Source organism: Xenopus tropicalis, chromosome 2 (genome assembly GCF_000004195.4).
Source record: "Xenopus tropicalis strain Nigerian chromosome 2, UCB_Xtro_10.0, whole genome shotgun sequence".
In the NCBI taxonomy this organism is placed as follows: Eukaryota; Metazoa; Chordata; class Amphibia; order Anura; family Pipidae; genus Xenopus; species Xenopus tropicalis.
The window spans coordinates 113,095,977-113,117,778 of record NC_030678.2 but is presented as its reverse complement, the minus strand read 5'-3'; the positions used below and the strand labels follow the sequence as shown (position 1 = coordinate 113,117,778).

Sequence of the window (21,802 nt, the reverse complement as noted above, 5' to 3'; positions counted from 1 at the left end):
TTCATACAATTCTATTTTAAATGAAGATAGTACTTTTGTTTAAGTTTTATAATTATGGCCAAAGCACCAATTAACATACCTCCATCTCAACAGGGAAAACAAGATCTGTTATGCACAAATCCAAATTTCAAAAGAAGCAAGAAGAGAAAGACAGAAGAATAAAAGGCAAGCAGCTGGAGGATGAGCTTAAAGACTCCCTTGCTGATGACGACAGCTCCTCAACCACTACAGAAACCTCTAATCCTGATACTGAGCCCCCTGTCAAAGAGGTGCAGTGTTTATTTTTATGTGCTTCCAAAATGTGTTTTTATATGAAGTTAATGGAGGTGTAGAGGCATACATGCCAAAGGCTGGAATCAGATCTGAAATTCAAAAATCTGGAAACTAAAAATAAAACGTAATAGAATATTTTTAGGAATACCTCATGTTCTTATTCTGTTGTATTCCTCTCTGTGCAGGATGGGGAAAAGTTAAAGGGAAAACAAACCATTCCTGTTAAATCAGAAAGAGAAATTTTGAAGGTGAAGCCGAAAGGCAAGAAAGCCGCAAACAACAAAAAAGAAAGCATTCCGGAGGTTAAGCAAAGGTGAGTAGCAGAACTACTACACAATAATGTACCCTTTATACCAATATCTGCACTTTTGCCAGTCTTGTATCCACTCTTGAGTTCACTCTATCTAAATGACTTCCTGAGTATTCCTAAAAGATGAATTTATTACCTTATTTCTAGTAGAGCATGGCAAGCAATGTGTCTGCTGCTCTGCTGGCTAATCTCCTTTTCAGTCATGTATTTCACCATTTCAGCTCCTTGGAATTACCATATACCACACCTCTTGAAAACAAGCAACGCAAAAATTTCTCCAAAATTACAGTACAGAACCCATTACTGAATGGTTCAAAACCAAAGACTTTGCAGAAAGCAAGAGGTATTTTGCTCTTTTTTTCATTTGTTTTTGATGCAGGTTACTAATAAACGCTCCTATTGTTGTCTTACACTGTTTCTGCTGAGCATCTTACACTGCTTGGTGTGTTAATGTTTGTCTGCAGGTACCAGCAGTAAGTTAGTGGACAACAGGCAGTCACTGGCAAAATATCTCCCTTGTCGCACTGGTCAGGAACTGGGCAACACCAGCAGTTCAGAAGGGGAGAAAGATTCCCCACCGCCAGAGTGGGACTCTGTGCCAATTCATAAAGCAGGCAGCTGTGAGTATACCTGTTTATCACTTGGATCAATGTATTGCTTGTAGTTTTGCTCTATTTAACACAAGACTTCATTTGGTTCTTGGCAAAGCTTCTCATGTACTTAAGTTCAGAAGCTGTTATAACTCTTTCTTTTCATTTTCATTAAAGAAGACATGTAAATGCCAGTCCCCACATACTCCTTGCGCTGTAGCTTTTACTAGAACTGAGACTGCATAGTTATTTATATAGTAAAGGAAGTTGAAAAGACAGGTTCATCTTTTTTATGGCATAATATTATTAAACAATTTGAGATTGCTACTACAAAAGATTAGAGATCTGACATAACAGTGTATAAACACATATAATTATGTGGCATAGTAGAAGCATAAATCAGTCTCCACAGATAAAAGAGGTAGCTTAGGTGCTATAACATCACCTTTAGTCCATCATTAGGAGACTATTCATTTACGTAGCAAGTTTGAATACAGTGTGCTCTCTGCTTCTTCCAGAGATCATGTACATGGCTGATGGTGTTTAAATATTTGAGCCCAACATTTGGTTCAGTTCAACTAACTGACATAAACAATGAGCAATCTATTTTTAGTAAGCATGAATTTAAATGTGTAAATCTGGTCATTTTTGTCCCATACATTTTCCTGTTTGTGCAAAGGGGAAAAAAATTGTAAATCTAGTCATTCCACCCCCATACATTTCCTGTTCAAAACGACCAAACATATTGTTCTGTAAATGCCCAGCTTCAGTGGCATAACTAGGGGGGCCAGAATTGCAGGGCCTGCTGAACCATAATCCCCCTTCCCTGCCCATTTTCTTACCTTTAAAAATAGCAGCATGGTGTGTGGGTCAGGAGGGTCTGGTCGCACCAGGCCCCCTTGGAGGAGTTTTCTGCAGGGGGACGTAGAGACACCAAGCATTGCTTTGTTCTCCACCAGTATGGTATTCTAAGATACACATGGTTTGTTAAGGTCCCCATACACGGGCCGATTATAGCTGCCGATATCGGTCCTTTGGACCGATTCGGCAGCTAATCGGCCCGTGTATGGGCAGAACAGAGCGGCCTGGCCGACCAATATCTGGCCTGAAATTGTCCAGATCTCGATCGGCCAGGTTAGAAAATCCAGTCTGATCGGGGACCACATCGGCTCGTTGATTCGGTCCCCGAACCGACTGCCCCATGGCCACAAATGTACTACCCAAATGTGCTACCCGATATCGCCCACCCGTAGGTGGGGATATCGGGTGAAGATCCGCTCGCTTGGCGACATCGCCAAGCGAGCGGATCTTATGGTGTATGGGGACCTTTAGTTATTTAGTTGTCAATTATGGTTACAGTTGTAGTTGAAGGAGTAACTTTGCAACTCTGCAGCAGTGAATTTCTTGCAATTTTAGTAACCTCTCTTTCTCTCTGCCATTTTGTTTTAGCAGCAGACAGCCTTTATAAACTGTCTTTACGAACACACCATGCAGATGACTTTTTGAAACAACGACAAACCTCACCTGCTCCTACCTCTCCGTCCCCTCCCCCCTCGGCAAGCTTTGTGGCAAGAGGCAGCTACAGCAGCATTGTCAATAGCACAAATAATCTGTAAGTACTTGCCAATAAACACTAGTGGTGGGGGGCGGGAAGCTTAGTCCCAGGCATGGGTTTAGGCAGGTTAAAAATTTTGTGATGCACGTGAACCCCTCCACCTCTGATGACATCCTCATGCCAGCCCAGCTTTTTGTGACATCATCTGGGTACTTTGGGTGCAGCTTGGCAGGCAGAAGGTTAGGGTTGGGTGCAGATTAAAAACCTGTCACAAAACTACACACATTGGCAGTGCACTCTAGGTCAGCATAAAAAGCAGTTAGTATTAAAAATCGATCAACCTTTATTTGCACATCGTAAAAACACAGCTTGAGGTTTTACGCGTTTCGTGACAGCGCACTTCCTCAGAGACCTTGATCAATTTTAATACTAACTGTTGCGCTAGAAGAGTCTTGTGCTGGTAGGCAGCTCTTATTTGGGTACATGAAAGTCAGCATTCTCATGCAATGCTGCCACTAGCACAAGTGTTTGCCATGCTCTGCAGCAGATGAGGGTACCTTAATCATCCTTTATTTATGACATAAGGATTATTATATAGTTTAGCTTTTGGGAAAAAGCATTAAAATAATAGTCTCTCCTAAGAGGGCAATTGCTCTGTTTGTTTCATTCCATGATGATAGTTGTTCCAAAATATTAATGCCCTTTTTTTCTATGTAAATATATTTTGTATGTAATGACCAGAGTGACATTTCTGGGAGAAACAGAATTCTCTGAGTTCAATTCGTGTTCTTCAAACAAAATAAAAGTTAGAAGCCCACTAAAGCTGCCATTCTAGTTTAGTACATTATTTTCTGAAAAATAGGCTTTGTCTTTATTTTTATAGTGATCTAAGGAGCAACCTTACTGGTACCAAACACAAGCTAACTAAGGCAACCTCCTTACCTGGACGAAATGGCAACCCTACCTTTGCTGCTGTAGCTGCAGGATATGACAAAAACCCAGGTAATTTTGCTTTTTAATAGGGATGCAGCGAATCCAGGATTTGGTATGGGATTCAGCCTTTTTCAGCAGGATTCATCCATAAAATCATGTGACTTTTTGTCACATAAACAATGAAATTAAACATTTTTCATCATGCACGGTTGTCTTGAACCCTTATTTTTCCTAATTTGGATATGGAAACTCTGATTCAGTATTCTGACGAATCTTACTACTAAAATAGTGGATTCGGTGCTTCCCTACTTTTTAAGGTGGGCCCTGAAATCAGTTTACAGAAGAAATGGCATCTGCAGCATTTTTTTACTACTTTACTTTTTTACACAGTTTATATTATTTCTGTCATTTTTAACAGGTGGTAATGGAGTGGCAAAACCAGCCGTTACTAAATGTGATGCCCCAAGCAACATTTGTGTCTCTCATACCATTTCCCTTGACAGCGATGGCTCTGATAGGTAAGCATGACTTTCTTCCCATTTAGCCCTTACCTATTGTTTCATTTTGTATGGCTTATTCAGAAGTTTTTGTCTTACTGTCTTTATTTGGATGAGTAGCTCAGGAGATAAGTCATTTGGATCAGCTTTATTGAACCTAGGTTTAGTTGCTAATTACTTGTGGCCTTGAAAAGGGGAATATCAGAGAAGTAAGAGATATAAACACTGTCACAAGAAGCCACAGAATAGAGAACAGTCAGTAGAGGAGATATAATAGTAAGAGAAAGCAAAGCGCATATTACTGTGGTGCCAAGCTTTATGTTGGCTGGCTTATATGTAACATTCTGGTATCGGCATTGAATAATGGACCTGTGGTCACAAGGTCCAGGTTTCTGTGCACTGCTGTGCATCTATGTTAAAAACATACAACAGAAAGACAGTATACAAACTACCAGGCTACAAATGCATGCCATTATGTTTATTGCCTGATAAAGTCTGGTAGCTTGCTGCATAAAGGTAAAGTGCTAAGTGTTTACACCTGGGCTGTAACTTATGGCAACCAATCAGATGATTGCTTTCAGTGTTTACCCTGCAGCTGTCTGGAAAAATCTAACCACTGATTGGTTGCTATGGGTTACTACCCACTAAGTTTAGAAGTTGGCTAATTTTTACATTTTACTTTCCTGCTTAGCTCTGGCCTATGGAGCCCCATCAGCAGTCCCAACAGCCCAGACTTAGTTCCACTTAAATCATTCTCTGCTTTTGGACCCAGCAATTCCTTCAACTTAACAGGGGGTGAGTATATTCGGGTATAGTAATGCTTTCTGCAGAATAAATATAGCTTTCTAGCTTGCACTATTTTGACTAATTTATTGGCAGTAAAATGCCAATATGCATTTCCTTCTCCTTTTAAGGTTCTAGTTGCAATGGGCCCACTGATTTTTTGCTACTGAGAAGATCCATATGGGCCAACTGCATGATGAGCACTATAAACAGCAATCAAGGTCTTTTTTGTGTTGATCTGAGCATTGCTGAGTAGTAACCAATATTATGCCAATGTAAGGCTAATGGTATACAACCTGATCCCACATGTGTATTTTTGTGCCACAACCCTCGCCTTGTGCTCAATGATGGGAAGATGCAAATGCTGTCACTGTCTGCAGACATTGGGCAGATCTGTGCTGTATTGGAAATAATTGGCATATGACATGAGTATCCACTCATGTCATATGCCAATTATTTCCAATACAGCACTTAAAGACACTTAAAGGGGCATTTTCCTGTCCTGTATATGTTTTTGGTTGGTGCATCAGCAGAGGAACACATCTTCTCTTCACTTCAGATCTGCTTGTTAAAGCCATCAACCTGCGCAAACAAATCAGTGCTATTTGCTGAGCATCATGGCTAAATAGAATATCTGACAGTACCTATAAGTGCCAACGGAAGTATCTAGCTAAAAGGAAACCAAAGCAAGCCTAACTCCTTTCAAGCAAGAAGAATCAGAACAAGACTTTGTTTTTATGTATTGCTTATATACTTAGAGAATGTGATAGTGCTAGTGTGATAGTATCCACTTAACTCTCTTGTCTCTCTTGTTAGAAAACTGGTTTTTATATCTCATGCATGTCTAATATTTCAGTTTGTTCACACACTGGTTGGACTTCTGTTTCACACGGTTTGTCCTTTCCCTACAGAGGTGTTTAATAATTTGGCATTTCCAAGATCAGCCTATGGCCCTGATCCTCAGAAGAAATGGAGTGAGTTTGAGTCAACATCATCAATCTGGGATGCACCCAGCACTGACCCTGTTCCCACATGGCCAACCAGCACAGGATCTCCCACCCATGCATCACCTGTAAGTAGCACTGTGTTTGCAAGATGGCATCTCATCCTACTACAGTACGTTGGCAGTGGCAACCTTCACAATCAATGTGTGTTATTCATTAGTGTGTAATGGGCATACTGTGAATTATTTATGGGCATTGGGAGTTCTGCTCTATGATCTCTGCAACTCCAACAGATCATCTGTGACAGATAGGTAAACGGAAAACATAGTCTTTCATTAAATCAGCGTTTTTCAACCACTGTTCCGTGGCACACTAGTGTGCCGCGAGATGTTGACTGGTGTGCCGTAGGCAGGGCCGCAATTTTTACTTTCAAAGGGGGCCCGGCGATGCTACAGTTTTTCTTAGTAGCTCGGGCCCCCTTTAATAAAATCCGGGCCCTGTCATTGGTTGCGCCCCGTGTGTACGGGTGACGTCAGTATGCACGGGGCGCAACCTTATAAAAGGGCCTGTGTGCGGTCGCGTGTAGGCAGAAGTGCAGAGGCGTCGCGCCTGAGGGATACGAAGATGCTGCTGAAGCCACCGGAGAAGCCGCCGAAGAGCAGAAGTAAAATGCTGCTGGGCACCAATGTATTAGGGGGGGCCACGGGGCACACTGACTTATGGGGGCACTGCTGCTGGGCACCAATGTACTAGGGAGGCTGGCTCTTGGCACCAATGTACTGGGGGGCACTGCTGCTGGGCACCAACGTACTAGGGGGGCACTGCTCTTGGCACCAATGTACTAGGGGGGCACTGCTGCTGGGCACCAATGTACTAGGGGGGCACTGCTGCTGGGCACCAATGTACTAGGGGGGCACTGCTCTTGGCACCAATGTACTAGGGGGGCACTGCTCTTGGCACCAATGTACTAGGGGGGCACTGCTCTTGGCACCAATGTACTAGGGGGGCACTGCTCTGGCACCATGTACTAGGGGGGCACTGCTCTTGGCACCAATGTACTAGGGGGGCACTGCTCTTGGCACCAATGTACTAGGGGGGCACTGCTCTTGGCACCAATGTACTAGGGGGGCACTGCTCTGGGCACCAATGTACTAGGGGGCACTGCTGCTGGCACCAATGTACTAGGGGGGCACTGCTCTTGGCACCATGTACTAGGGGGGCACTGCTGCTGGGCACAGAGTTACATTTTTTAACATTTTCTAATGGTGGTGTGCCTCGTGATTTTTTTTCATGAAACAAGTGTGCCTTTGCCCAAAAAAGGTTGAAAAACACTGCATTAAATTATTAGCAAATTATTTCCTGTACTCCTCACCAATTAACACCAACAGTTTATTATTTACACAGAACATTCTATTTCTAAATATTTACAATACCAGTGTTTGAGCTGCTGTACTGCTAGCCTTAGCACATATAAGTCTGTTACAACAGTTACATCCCTTTCTCTATGTCACAGTGATAATATATTAATCCCATGGCTGCAATATGGCTGCTTTAAAGGAGACATATCATGTAAAAATTAAGAATGTACCAGTAAATTATACTCCTCTAAACATAGAAGGATTGTGCTTAAAAAAAGTTGTGTTTCGGACTGATTTATTGAAAAATTCCCCCAAAACCTCACTAGTCCCGCCCATCTGTTCCACTTCCTGCTGGCTGAATTCTGTGGATGTGCACTGTAGGATAGGAACCAATCAGCAGCTAGGCTGACCTGATAGGGAACTGAAGCCTGTCTTTGCTTGTGTGAATGCAGGGCTGTGATTGGCTCTCCCCCTCCTACTGTGCTTCTGGCAGGGACCGTTAGGGTACGCCCACCCCTCATTTGAAACACAGGGACCTGAGAGGATCTATAGGGAGGCCATTTTTGAAAACTGTATTCAATTTTAGCCCAAAGTGAAACCAGCACCTTATATTATTCATAACTGCCTACAAAATTAAGGTTTTTTCCATTTATCCAATATGTCTCCTTTAAACAGAATGTTGTTGGCATGGCCAGTATAAAGGAAAGGTTTGTACGCTGTGATGAATCATTTCATTTCCTCTCAAACAGCATAATACAACAATGAACTCTAAAACGTGTACTGACCACCAAGTCTTTCTTTGTGCTTAAATATATTTTATATAAGGCAGAAAGGCTAGTTTTTTTTTTTTTTAAATGTATTTACACTCCACTCGAATGTGTTTTATCTGTTGCCTAAATAAAGCTCCACCCAGGTTATTATGTTCCATGGTCATAATCTTTAAGATCTGTTAGTTTGGGCAGCTTGCCACCAACATACTGGGCCAAATCAGGATGATATGATCACACACTGATTACCCATTTTACATCTCAGACTATAAAAAAATGTAATGACAACTGTCAAAAAGAATATAATAGAATTTTTTCAGTAATAAAAACTTAATTTATCTGGATTATGGGTTTTCTCTTTTTTAGAGCACTGTACCTGAAATTCAAATCAGGTGTTAATATTACAAAAAAAAAAAAATACATATATATATTCTTGTTTTTCCATCGACTTGGATTTATTGTGGTTGAGGTGACATAAATGAATGTAGCGCTGTCTGCGCAATACCCTATTGGTATAATACTACAGAGTACTATATTATAGCGTCCCCTATCAATATTGTTACTGGAAATGGTATCTGTACTCTCCTTCGTGGTCAGCAGAGGGTGCTGTGAGCACATTAGAAAACAATCTTTTGAACAATGTAACATAATATATAATAACATAACAATGTAACATAATTCCCTACTTATGATGCCCCATTAAAACATGGGGAAGGGACCAAAGCATGCAAAGGAAATACCAACTATGTAAAATGCTAAAAACCGTAGTACCTCCTCTGCCACCCTTCCAATGACACATATCCCCCGGTTTAGCCCTACCCTGACTTAGGAAACACCATCTATTATGGCTGCTGTCCTAGGCCCAGGCTTCTTTGGTCCAATTTGTAAATACAGCCCTAAAAGTTAAGGTGCTTTGTTCATTGCTCCGTGCTGTTTTTTCTTTTATTATTGCTATTATTGTGTGTACAAAATAACCTTTACTATGTAACATCTACTCCCATTCTAAATTGTTAGAAAATTCTATTTGTTTTTTTTTTTGTTTTTTTACAGTCTATCCTTGGGAACACTAGCAGTCTCTGGTCTACAACCACCCCTTTCAGCAGTTCCATATGGTCAAGCAACCCTAACAACAGCCTTCCATACAGCACTCCTGCCAACACTCTTCCTGGCATTGATCTGATGGGCAGTGAAAGCGTCTGCTCTTCCTCCAACTCTGCTTCGGCAGCTGTTTCACACAACCCCGACGCCATCGGAGGCCAGACTTACAATCCTTGGAGGATTTGGAGTCCCACCATTGGGAGGAGAAGCTCTGATCCATGGCCCAACACCCATTACCCACCTGATAATTAGAGCTCTGGTGAATTTGGTCTCTTTTCGTGGAGCAGAAAAAACTGCCTGTGATTTGATTGGATGAGTGTCCGTTTGTTCTTTCAAACAGGCTTTTTATCTTAATGGTGTTTTATTTGATTTTTTTTTTTAAATTCCAACACCTGGCCTTCTTAGAATCCACCTCTTAAGTATAACTTCTACTGGTTTTAATTCTCCCTTTTGCCTTCTGTTCTGTTTACTTGATATTGCTGTTCCGTTTTAAGAAGGGCAAAAAAAATATTTGGCAAAGTCCTTGCCTTACAGAAGTTACCCACACAGACTGTTTATAGCTGTTCCGTTTCCTCCCCCTCCATGTTTATTTATTTATGTTGCCACTGAGCCCTGTAATAATTGGCCCAGAGTGAACAATATCAGCCCCGTCAGATAAGCATCACCAAGGAAAAAGAGATCTATTTTTTTTATGTGACAAGCGAGGATCTCCCCAGTATTATGTTTCTAATAAAGGCACATAGCCGCCTGTGCTACAATGCTGAGTATTTTTCATGCAAAGTTTGTTTCTGTGCCGGCTAAGTGAACAAAATGCAGCAAGATGAGAGTGCAGAAAGCGGGATGTTATGGCTGTGCAGCTCTTCCATTTGTGTTCTTGGTTATCTACCGGGATGCATTTTATAGTTAAGTTGAATTGCTCAACAAAAAAATCTTGTGATTAAAAACGAGGTTAGTGGGGCAATTCATGCAACTTTATGTTGTACCTTAAATAAATGAAGCTTTTTTCAGTAATTCCATGTCTGGAGCTCTCTTTTTTTCCATTACACACTCATCAGGCAGTAAATGGGTAAGCTGATTTACCATTCAGGCTCACTGTACCATGGTCTCAACAAACAACAGGCCTGATCTTTGGGAATGATGTACCGCAAGGGAATTATTAGCCCCCCCTCCACACAAAAACAAGCCCACATCTACACACAGCATAGCAACTTCATTCAGCCAATGTCCATCTCTTTCAAATCATATTGTTTTCCTCTCATTTCGTAACAAAAAAAGCTTAATGCAGTGTGGCTCCCAGACCAGCTGTAATTGGGATGCTGCAGTTCAATATTATTGAAAACTGGTTATTTTGCAGAGTAATGTTTATGGTAATTTCTAAGTTGTGTATGTGAATATAGATCAATCCCAGTAACCAGTATCAACCAATAGGCTGTGCTTACCAGTATTTGAAGTAAACATGTTATTGGTTGCTCTAAGTTCCTACATCTGGTGCAGAATTAAAGGAGTCGTCTGCCAAACATGTACCGTGGCAGACTGGGGTACACAAGTCAAGGGCCCACTCCCCTGCCCGCCCTACTGCTCTGCATTGCACAATTACTCATGGAGACCATCAGGCCACACCTCCAGGGAAAATTTAAAGATGGCTGTATGTTTAACAGTGGATATGAGGGGCACCGATGCCTCTCAATGCTTGTTGGTTTGTTTGGGTTCAAAGCTATATAAAATAATCACAGAGTGCATGGTTTTGTTAAGGATCAATATTTACTGCCAATATAATATCAACAACTTGTACATTTGTAGGTGAAAGTGACAAAAATGAGGATTGCGGGCAGTGACGTGGGGAATTCTGTTTCTGCAGCTTTCATCCAAAATTTGCAAACAGAATTGCAGTAACCTTGTATTTTCTCACATCTACGTGCCAGCATAACTGCTCAGCCTCATACCTCTCACTGTAAGAAACCCTTTCCTGTGTCCAATCACAAGGAGATGCTCTTTCATCCTTTAGAAGGATTTAAACATTTAGAGGCATCAGAGAGGTTATCGTATGTTCTCCTCATATAGGGCATACGCTGAACCTCTCATGCAATGGGATTATCTGTGATCTTGTAATCTACAAGCACCAAACATGAAGTAGCTTCAGATTCCCCTGTTTATCTTAAGGAAAATTACAAAAAATATTTTTTTTTCACAATTAAAAACAATCAAAAAGAATATGCAGTACAAGCCATATTCCTTGCACTCATGGTAAACAAGGGGATTTAATGGCCCTTAAAGGAGAAGGAAAGTCAAAGTCACTTGGGGGTGCCAAAATGTTAGGCACCCCCAAGTGACTTTAATCGCTTACCTTTTACCCCGGGCTGGTGCCCCTGTTCAGAGAGAACAGCACCAGCCCGGGGTAGCTGCAGCGCTTCCTCCTTCCTGTATCGCCGCGTGCGAATGCGCAGTAGAGTGAAAAGCCGAACTTTAACAGAGAAGTCAGCTTTTCACTCTACTGCGCATGCGCCAGTCCCGGGCAAACAGCAGCAGCGCGAGCAGGAAGGAGGAAGCGCTTCCTACAGGTACCCTGGGCTGGTGCTGTTTTCTCCAGCCAGGGGTACACAAGGTAAGCGATTAAAGTCACTTGGGGGTGCCTAACATTTTGGCACCCCCAAGTGACTTTGCCTTTCCTTCTCCTTTAACAAAATGAATGCAATTTAGGTAGGAAATATACACATTCTGCCTTTTATCTTCTAGTTTGTAAAAGGCTAGAACTTTGCAACGTGTCTCTGCAAAAATATGGTTAACTTGTGCAACCATGTAAAATGTGCAGATACTGGTAAACACTTCATTTGGGCAGGAATATAATGAGGGATTTACTGAACCATAATTTTTGCCTTCGGCCAAATACTTAATCCTCCCCAAAAGATTTAGCCAAATAGCAAACTAAATCCTTTTGTAGAATTGAAGCAGAATCTATTGTATTCCATAAGCTAAGTTACCTGTTCTAAATCACCTGATATCTTTACTAGCTTGGAAGCTAGCCTATGCCAACAAAGCCAACACCCTGAGTCCTCTTTAAGGCAGAGCCAAGCGCCAGTGCACCTGTCACACAGACAAAAAATATATTTTTTGTATCAAAACAGCTATACAGGTATTAAAAATCTCAGCTGCCAATCATATACTCTGCTCAGTCTCATAGTTCATATAGACAAACAAGAGTTTCTCTGCGACAGGTATAAACTAATTTACTTTAAGCCCTATTGTTATTTTGGCCTTTCAGTAAAACCACATAAAGAGCATCAAAGTAAAAACAAATTAAGAAGATTCTAAGACTGAAGTACTAACTCTACTACAGTAGTATTAATAGTAAAACAGAATGAGCAGTATTAAATTCTGGGCAATCCTAAAAGCTGCCTTTTTCCATACTGTACTACTTTTTCTATATTAGTGTTCTTAAAGGGACGTTTATTACTTTAATGCTGCCATCATCAGGCATTTCAGTTTTTCCAGGTCACATTTTGTCAAGACAAAGACTTTGTTCTTCTTCTTTAGCTTGTCTGTTGTATCCAGTACCATCATCCCACGGGTCAAGGCCCCATTTAGCTCCACACTGATGCCACAATGTATGGAACCAGTGACAAAGCTCTCATCAATAGCAGCAGCCATAGCATAGGAATCACAAGACACAAACCCTGCCGTCCAAACCTCCCCAGGATTACTATTGCATTCTTCTGTGTACTTTGCAGAATGAGCTGAGATCTTCCTCATAAACTCTGACTTCCTAGTGCCTTGCATTATCCACTCATCATGGAATGTCTAAAGCAATACATAAACACAAAAATCCATTATTTGATGGTTTTTAAAGGACAAGGAAAGTCAAAATCTATGAAGCACACTTTTAAAAAGTACTACTATTGCTGTGTAAAAACGCTATAATTCTGGGGGGGTGCGCATGCATCGCCTAAGATCTCAAGTCGCCAAGTCTGGGAAGGAGCGAGGCATTATGGGAATCTTCTCTACCCAGCTCAGCGTTTTTTCTAACTGTTTGGCTTCAGATCTTCTGAATGGGAGACTTAAGGGCACTATTGAGAGAACTGAAGGTATGCCTGCATTTTAAGATTAACTCTTTACTAGCCTTTCCTTCTCCTTTAAGTCATGTTTTTAGTACATTGTTCATTATCTGTGGAGGGTAAATGAGACAACTCTGATTAAGCCTCTGTTACAGTGTGGTTGTCATGAACAGGTGGTGCACCAAGGTGCTGCTAAGGCAGATTAATTCTTAACATTACAAGTGCAGTGAGCAAAGTTCTATTTCAAGCACAATCGCCATATTTTTTTTTACCCACAATGTAGCATTTTTCCCAGAATTCCAGCATCATTGCAATTGTAAAGGGGCAATGCTGTTGAGACAATTGTACTGCACCTAATGTAACTGCATCCATTTTCGCCAAAATTAACACACGTGCTTCTTTGCAAAGTAAGTGCAGTTGCGCTGTGTCAAGACGTCACCACCTGGTCTGGAAGTGGCAGTAGCTCCAGGGTTCCTCTGTGTCAAAAGGCACAGCAGTACTCAAAACAGAATGAAAGGCAGGAAAGAATGAGCAGCGGCAAGTGTAACTATACAGAAGTGCAAGGAGTGCATTCTGCAAGTTGTTTTGGGCACAACTCACTGCGGGGTCCGCACCTGCCTTTGCGGATGTATATGAATCCTATTGTCGTCTTTTTTTTTCTCAAGAACGTAAACTATTTTACTTGTTCTTTCTTGTGATAAATGTCAACTGTCTAGCAAACAGTATTTATTCATTTTGAAAAGGAAAACAAAACATAGCTTTTTCTTACCCAAGGAAGGTAGTTCTTGTAAGTGAATTCCCAAGTGGCAATGTAAGTAGGACAGTCAAAGGCATTCAGGACAACATAGGCTGCTTCTGGGTCACATGCAAAATTAAATTCCCCGCAAACAGTGACATTTCCTCTGGCTACAAGCAATAAGAAAAGGTTTCTGTACTTTGATTTTCACAAACACATTGTAATAATAACACCTGAAACAGTATCTTCTGAATGAAGAAGGCAATAGGTCAAGAATACCATCTGGAATGTATCTGGCTGCCTTAGAGTCTCAAACTATAGGCTAATGCCAGACAGGGATGATTCTCGGTCTGCGGATAAACTCAGGGCAAAATCAGCCCTGCCGTCTGAGAATTGCCCCTTTGTTGGCATCAGCCTTTCCTGCTGCCTGCACCCTAAACTACTGCGTAGGCCTGTCTGCAGGCACACAGAGTGGATTTTGTCACCAAAATATGTATTTTAGCACCATATATGTAATGATACAAAACCATAAAGCCATATGGAAAGCTTATTTACTATATACAAATTCATTTTGCACCACAGGCAAGACACTTACACTCCATGTTGCCTCCCATAATAAAAAGATTTTTGATCTTCTTTGGAAAGTTCGGGTCCATGTTCACAGCTAGAGCCAAATTAGTCAGGGGGCCTGTGGCAACCAGGGATACCTAGGTTAAAAAGTGAACATTAATGACCTTGCTAAATTACAAATACCACACCTCCATTAAAAATAAAGCTAACTATATCTAAAAACTAAGGTACTTCCTTAACGTGGATCACCATCCCTTAGGGCAGTGATCCCCAAACAGTGGCTCGAGGGCAACATGTTGCTCACCTAGCCTTCAGATGATTTAGAAAATAAGCACCTGGAACTTTTTATGCTTTTGTTGCTCCCCAACCCTTTTTACATTTAAATGTGGCAAATGGGTAAAAAAGTTTGGGGACCTTGCCTTAAGAGTATTATTTTTATTACATCTGAACATTGTAGCCTTGGTTTACTCATCAGAAAAAGGCAGTGTTTCCAGAATTGGTTATTAACATCCCATTAATCTCATATGGTGAAGACAAATAATAAATTGTACTCACCTGGCCAGCATGTTCACTGGCTATCCTTAGCATTGCCAAGACTGCATGCTCCTTTTGCAGCAGTTCAAGACCAGGAGCACCTGGATCGGGTACATCCCCCAGGCCATCTTTACCATGGTACGGGTCTGCATGCAAGCAGTTTCCTAGCAAAGGCTTACTTGCCCCTTTATATACAGGGATCTGCCAAATAATATGCAGGCATCAGAATATGCAAATCCAATTAGAAAATTCTCCCTGTATCTAAATGGTTAGTGTTACAGTCAGGTTTCTGCTTTGAATTGAGTTTTTATGTTTTAAACTTCAAATCACAATGAAAGTTTGTGCTGGTTGGTGCCAAAATCTCCACAGACTCCCTACAGCATGTAACATCAGAGGCACATCATTAGTCTTTCATAAATACATGGGGGGGAAGGGGAGATCCTGCTAGAGGTATATGGGTCATGGTGTGTCTCTGGCTCAAATTACTATCAAATAGTTTCCACTGCAATGAATGGAAGGCTGCTCAGGTGCCTGTGTCAGACAGGTTGTGGCATCCTAATAAAAATTTCTTATCAAGCCTAATCAGTGATAGGTTACTAATTATTCTGAGCAATTTTTAGTAATTAATAACAGTAAAACAAAAAAGTGCTAAGCCTGACTGCATTAGCCACACTCTAAACACAATATCATAGTACTGAAAAAACAAAGGTTATCACCTCCATTCTATCACAGACATGCAAGACACGCAATACATTCTGGCAGACATTTTCTATGGTTGAGTTCCCATGACAGCAGGTGATGCCAAGAATCTCCACATTAGGGGCTGCCAAGGCTACCATCAAGGCCTGTGCATCATCGACTCCACAATCCACATCAACCAGGAGCAACTTTTTTGCCATAGTTCTGTAAAAAAAAAAAAAAAGTCTCAGTTTAAAAAAAGGAATGATAACTAAATGCTAGATAGTCAGTCCTTTGCAAAGTAGTCATCTTGAGCCCCCACATTTGGAGAAATAACATTTTTTTTTCATATTATTCAGAATGGAACTGTGATTAGGGCATTGACTGAATTCTCCTAAGATCCAGAATTTGTTTTTTGCATATTTGAGCAACTAATTGGAATTGTGTAATGTGTTTTACATGTGGCAATTGAAAAAAAGTGAAAGGGTTGGTATCACCCATGGCAGAGATTTCCTGTTGGGAGATGAAGAAGTAAACAAATGTCCATGTGTGTGTTGCCATGCCCTCCTAGAGAGGGCCAAGCCCAGATTTGTGGTAAACATAAAGTAGCACGATTTCCCTGGGTGGCAGCCATCCATGCCAGATTTGCACAGGGGAAAAGAGATTGAAAGAGATGTCAGCAGCTCATGGCTGGCCAGTCCCCAGTGCAGCTCTGTAGAAGCAGTTTGTGAGCAGGGCTGAAGGGGGTTGATGCCCAGGAACATGGGGAACAGGAAAGCTCTGTGGATTCTGCACAGGGAGATACCAGTTTGAGAGCCTAGAGATCTTTCTCGAAAACAAAGAACTGCTTGCACAGCCAAACAGGTGGCTCTGCCCTCAAGGCTATGGTATTTGTAACCAAGGCTAGCTTGGGAACAGAATCCATCCAAGTCAGGGGGGTCTGTACGAGGGAATCTGCACACACAGAATGTTGTTCTCAGTTCTCCCTCTTGTTCCAAAGGAACATATTAAATATATATCATAAAGAAATATGCTGATGTCTTTAAAGGAACAGTAACACCAAAAAATTAAAGTGTTTAACATTAATTACAGCATAATGTACTATTGCCTTGCACTGGCGCAACTGTTGTGTTTGTGTCAGAAAGACAACTATAGTTTATATAAACAAAGATGCTGTGTAGCCATGCAGGCAGCCATTCAAAGGAGGAAAGGCACAGGGTATATAGCAGATAACAGATAAAGCACAATTATATTCTAGAAGCATATCTGTATCTGCTAAATAACCTCGGCCTTTTCTCCTTTTTTCTAGCTTGAATGGCTGCCCAGCAGCTTATTTATATAAACTATAGCAGGGTGTTTGTAGCAAACACACCAGTTTTACCAGTACTGGGCAGCAGTGCATTATACTTTAATTACACACTTTCATTTTTTTGGTGTTACTGTTCCTTTAAACCATGTTGCTGAATCTAAAAGATGGACTGTTCAGTGTGATTAGCATAGAAACTCTTTCATTTGCTTAACTTTCATTAAATGTATTTTTACGGCTTCTGCTATGTAATAAGTTACATTGGTGACGTTGTCCAGCAAAACTGAAAGATCTGACATAAGGCTGAAGCCCTTTCTGTTAACTCATGGAATGCCAAACAGAGCTTTAGTTAGTTAGTTTGAAATCATTTGCTTTCATGTACCATGTAGAAGGGAGTGATCCCAGGATCGTCCACATACCTTGAGAACCCATATGCTCTTTTTCCACAAACATTAAAAAAAGAGGAAAAAATAAATATTGAAGCTTATGAAAATAAAAGGGGGCAACAGAACAATTCAATTTCCAAACTTTTGTTTCCCCCAAGCAAGGGATGAAATATTAAAACAAATGCCATATGAACACAAATGCCACTCTCAAACTAATTTATCAGGTGCAACAGTTCTATTTTTATGCTGCCTGATCGAGTGGTATTATACTGGCCTAATGTAAGGCATGGATATATATCTCCATAATATCCATATATATATCCATACTATGCAAAATATGCATAGTAACAAGCATTATTCATTGGATTGGCTAATTTAGTATAGATATCACTTTTCACAAGTAAAGGTGCTGTAAATTGTGGGTGCTATTGGTGGTGCAGCTTCACTTGGTTCCTGAGAGAAATCAGAGAGAAACAAAAGCAACTAAGTAATAGAACAGTCTTTTATCTTGTTTGGGGCCTATAATTATAACCAAAGTAGATATAATGATGGTAGTCTTTACCCAATGGGGACCAACTGCATTAGCACTGGAGGTCCCTCGGACCTAGGTGGTGCAAGGAAAGTGACATTATGGGCCTGATTCACTAAAGGGCGATAAAAATTATCGCACGCTTTTTTGCGTTAAAAAACGCAAAATAATTTGCGTGCGATTCCCCATAGTATTATCGCGTGCGAAAAATTGCCATTTTCGCATGGGTTATTTCTCGCACTAGTTTTACCGCATGTGTTAATTTCTGCGCTGAAAAGAATACGATCGCATGATTCACTATAACTTTTGCGCGCCAAATATCGCATTCGGCTATGCGAAAATTAACACCTACTACAGGCAGGTGAAAAATTATACAAAAGTACAGTAAATGATTTTTTGCAATAAAATATGGACTTACAGTGTTATTTATTCAAGTATGTGTTTCCCCTAGAGTGACGCAGCCGCCAGTTTGCAGGGAAATGGTCATTTTTAATACAGTAATTTTCTGCAAGTATTGGCTTGTATGGCTAACATGGCGTGCGTTCATTTGCGCGACTATTTATATTTGGCTACAAGTGATGAAATGTTTCGCCAGGCATGGATTTGCAGCAAATTTTTGGACGTGCGTTGAATTTTTTCGCGGCGGATTTTTTCATGCGTTTCGCAATCCGCCAATGGCAAAACGCATGAAAAAATTCGCCACGCAAAAATTCACCGCACATACAAAAATTGATACAAGTGTCAAACAATAATAGTCACAGCAACAATTTTTGCCGTTTCGTGGATCTTTCGAAAGATTTGCTAATTCTTCACTAAAGATAACCAGAACACATTTGCTTATCACTAGTGGCTACTATTTATAAGCATCTACTATTTATATGATACCATTTATATGCTACCATTTATATGTGGCTAATATTTATATACACCATTTATATGCGGCGACAATTTTTATACACTATTTCTAAGCTACCATTCATATGCGGCGACTATTCGCGGGCGTAATTTAGCACATGTACCAGCAAATACCGCATTGAAATAGCCTTTCGCGAGTTAAATAACGCATGCAATATCGCGCGTAAAAAAGCGCGAGTATGCTTATAGTGAATCGTGCGAAAAATTGCCAAAATTAAGACGCGGTAAAAATTTTAGCGCACAATAAAAATAGCGCACGTTTTATCGCCCTTTAGTGAATCAGGCCCTATGTCCCCAATTATGAAATACATTAGCCTTGTTGTAGTGGGGTGCTGGAATCAGGGGCGTTGGCTGCCATGAGGCGAGTTGAGAAATGTCAAGTTACTGAGGTGGCAAAAAGCCGCTCACTGTAAAGAGCCGAAATTCTGATTTTTAAAGCAGAATCATGGCTCCTCTAGTGCAGAGAGTGATATTGTTCTATTTGCAGGGGCGGCATCAACTTGGCTGCCTCCCCTGGGCCATCGCTGGCTGGAATCCCATCAAGCTACCCTTAACCTTTCATTTCCATCTTGGTAATTAGCAAGACCTTGTGTGGTCTGTCTGACAGCTGGGGGCCTGGGACTGAGGGCTCATCTGTAACCAGAGCATGAGTTTCTGTAGCATCTGGTGAATTTGGCATGGAAAGCTAACTCAAGAAGGCAGTTTGGTCAGTTCCTTGTGTAACCCAAGTGATATACTGGGATTTATTTTCAAAGTCCATAGTTCTCACATAGAGATCGGCAGGTGGAAAGTACTTGGCTACTTGTGTGGGTCTCTCAAAGAGTATTTCCTGCCTAGAGCAGAGCTTGCCTTCCCAGTGTGCCTAGCACTAGGTCAAAAAGACATGAAGTTCAAGCTAAATGCCTATATATAACCTGCTAGCTGCTCCAGCAATAATAAGGTTATGTTTTGAGAACTCCTATCGGATAACTCTAGCTGCCAGAGAGAGGCAGGGTAGCAAAATGGGACCAGTGGAGCAATGACAATGAGAAGCAGTTCAGTATAAGTTAATGAGGGGTCCAAGTGATTTTGCTAAAGAGCCCTGTAACTTTTACTTACACTATCAGTGAGAAGACACACTAATAATTTTTAATCATTAACACCAATGGAATCTCTCTGTGTTATTGGCAAGTTAAAAATAAAGGAAAAGTAAAAATCCCCAGGGGCGACGTGTTAAATCCCGCCCCGCCGTTGCTCCGGCCCGGGGGCCTTTACTAGCGAGCGCCACCTAGGAAACAGCGAGCTTCCGGCGGAACACCAATCAGAGCCCTCTTACTCACCGCGCAAAAGTTTGCTCTTTTCTTATGAAGACTCCCGCTAACTCTTCCTAGTGCCTCTACTAACGGGTAGGGGAAGGGAGGGAGGAGGAGGCATGGGTGGGAGGAGGGAGGGATAACGTGGCGGGAAGGACAGAAATGACTTCCCCGCTGCTAGGCAACCAAGTGGTGACGCAGTCCATAGAATGGAATGCTAGCAGGTGGTATCATTTGAATGTAATTTTTCAAGGACCGTAATGCCATAAATGTATATAGCAAGTCATAAATGTCTTGTACTCCATGTTTCTCTATGTTTTATACTAAAAGCGATCAGTTTCTTTATAATGGAAACATAACTAATTTGGCCCTTAAATGACAGGCGCATACCCCCCAACTGTCCCGCTTTTCGCGGGACAGTCTCGATTTTTATGGCGCATCCCGCTGTCCCGGATAGTTCCATGAATGTCCCACATTGCGCCGGACGCCGGACGTTCCGACTTCTCCTGCAGCTTCTCTCCTTATGCGGCTTCATATACAGCGCGACAGGCCCTTTTATAAGGTTGCGCCCCTGGGTACGTGTGACGAAGGCGGAGCCCTATGGGGGCTACTGTGTATGGGGGTACTGTGTATGGGGGGTACTGTGTACTGGGGGTACTGTGTATAGGGGGCTACTGTGTGTGGGGGTACTGTGTATAGGGGGCTACTGTGTATGGGGGGCTACTGTGTATGGGGGGCTACTGTGTATGGGGGTACTGTGTATAGGGGGCTACTGTGTGTGGGGAGCTACTGTGTGTGGGGGGGTACTGTGTGTGGGGGGTACTGTGTGTGGGGGGCTACTGTGTGTGGGGGGGTACTGTGTGTGTGGGGTACTGTGTGTGGGGGGGCTACTGTGTATGGGGGCACTGTGTATAGGGGGGCAAAACTGGTACATAGTTATAACTCACTTATAACTGACAGCCTTCTCTCTATATTTGTATTTTAATGTAGGAGTTGCTATATTGTTTTCCTTAGGTCGTTCAGTATGAGGGTATAGCACATTTGTGTCTGATCCTGCCATTTCATCTATATAAAAGGAGTATTTTTTTTTAATGGGGTGTGGTAATTGGGGCGTGGCCACACAAGTGGGCATGGTAAATAAATTGCCGCGCTGCGTGCACCAAGTCTTTTTGTCCCTCTTTTCATTTTTCAAATGTTGGGAGGTATGCAGGCGTGTGGTGCGTGTGTGCATTGGCGGGAGTGCAGTCACTGGCACAGCTGGATTTCAGCCAAAAAAACTCTGGGTTGTATATTGACAGGTGGATTTGAACACATACAAAGGCCAAACCAGTGAATTATTCACCATTGGGGACACTGGTACGTCATATTGGACTAAAACTATGTATTCTTCACAGTTTTATCTATTATCTATGGTAGAAACATGGCCTATAGAACAATTTCATAGAACTAATGGTTCTATGACCACACAACCCTGTGTTTATATAAGTTTAGGGCTGAGTAAGGGTACATAATACTATAATACTATTGTTGCCGCCTCTCCCGTTTTGTACCAGAGTTTGGTCACTGACTGGTCAGAGGCAGGTGGATGATGTATAGGGGAGGGTGGGTGACGTTTGGGGTGAGTTATGACATCAGAGGCGGAAGGCAGGTGGATGATGTTTGGAGGCAGGGATTGGCTAAAATCCAGTGTCCCACAGCA

The 21,802-nt window shown here is 41.7% G+C and overlaps 2 protein-coding genes across 5 annotated transcripts in view; one reads left to right on the top strand and one right to left on the bottom strand.

Moving 5' to 3' along the window:
* tmem131 (transmembrane protein 131) overlaps positions 1 to 10,119 on the top strand; it is a 109,509-nt gene extending 99,390 nt beyond the window's left edge. Inside the window, exons 32-41 of one of the 4 annotated variants that reach the window (XM_031895745.1) lie at positions 94 to 269; positions 459 to 586; positions 784 to 926; positions 1,048 to 1,203; positions 2,626 to 2,785; positions 3,612 to 3,730; positions 4,080 to 4,179; positions 4,850 to 4,953; positions 5,853 to 6,013; positions 9,061 to 10,119. In XM_031895745.1, the coding sequence (XP_031751605.1) occupies positions 94 to 269; positions 459 to 586; positions 784 to 926; positions 1,048 to 1,203; positions 2,626 to 2,785; positions 3,612 to 3,730; positions 4,080 to 4,179; positions 4,850 to 4,953; positions 5,853 to 6,013; positions 9,061 to 9,360 (1,547 nt within the window). In that variant the 3' untranslated portion in view covers positions 9,361 to 10,119. 4 annotated transcript variants of the gene reach the window in all.
* Positions 10,120 to 12,310: 2,191 nt separating this feature from the next.
* On the bottom strand, positions 12,311 to 20,269 carry LOC734042 (novel protein containing an Inosine-uridine preferring nucleoside hydrolase domain). The gene is given in 6 exon segments (NM_001045726.1): positions 12,311 to 12,903; positions 13,927 to 14,063; positions 14,489 to 14,600; positions 15,019 to 15,198; positions 15,714 to 15,900; positions 20,131 to 20,269. Coding segments are annotated over 5 exon segments (960 nt in total). The 5' UTR covers positions 15,897 to 15,900; positions 20,131 to 20,269; the 3' UTR covers positions 12,311 to 12,555.
* Between the last annotated feature and the right edge of the window lie 1,533 nt (positions 20,270 to 21,802).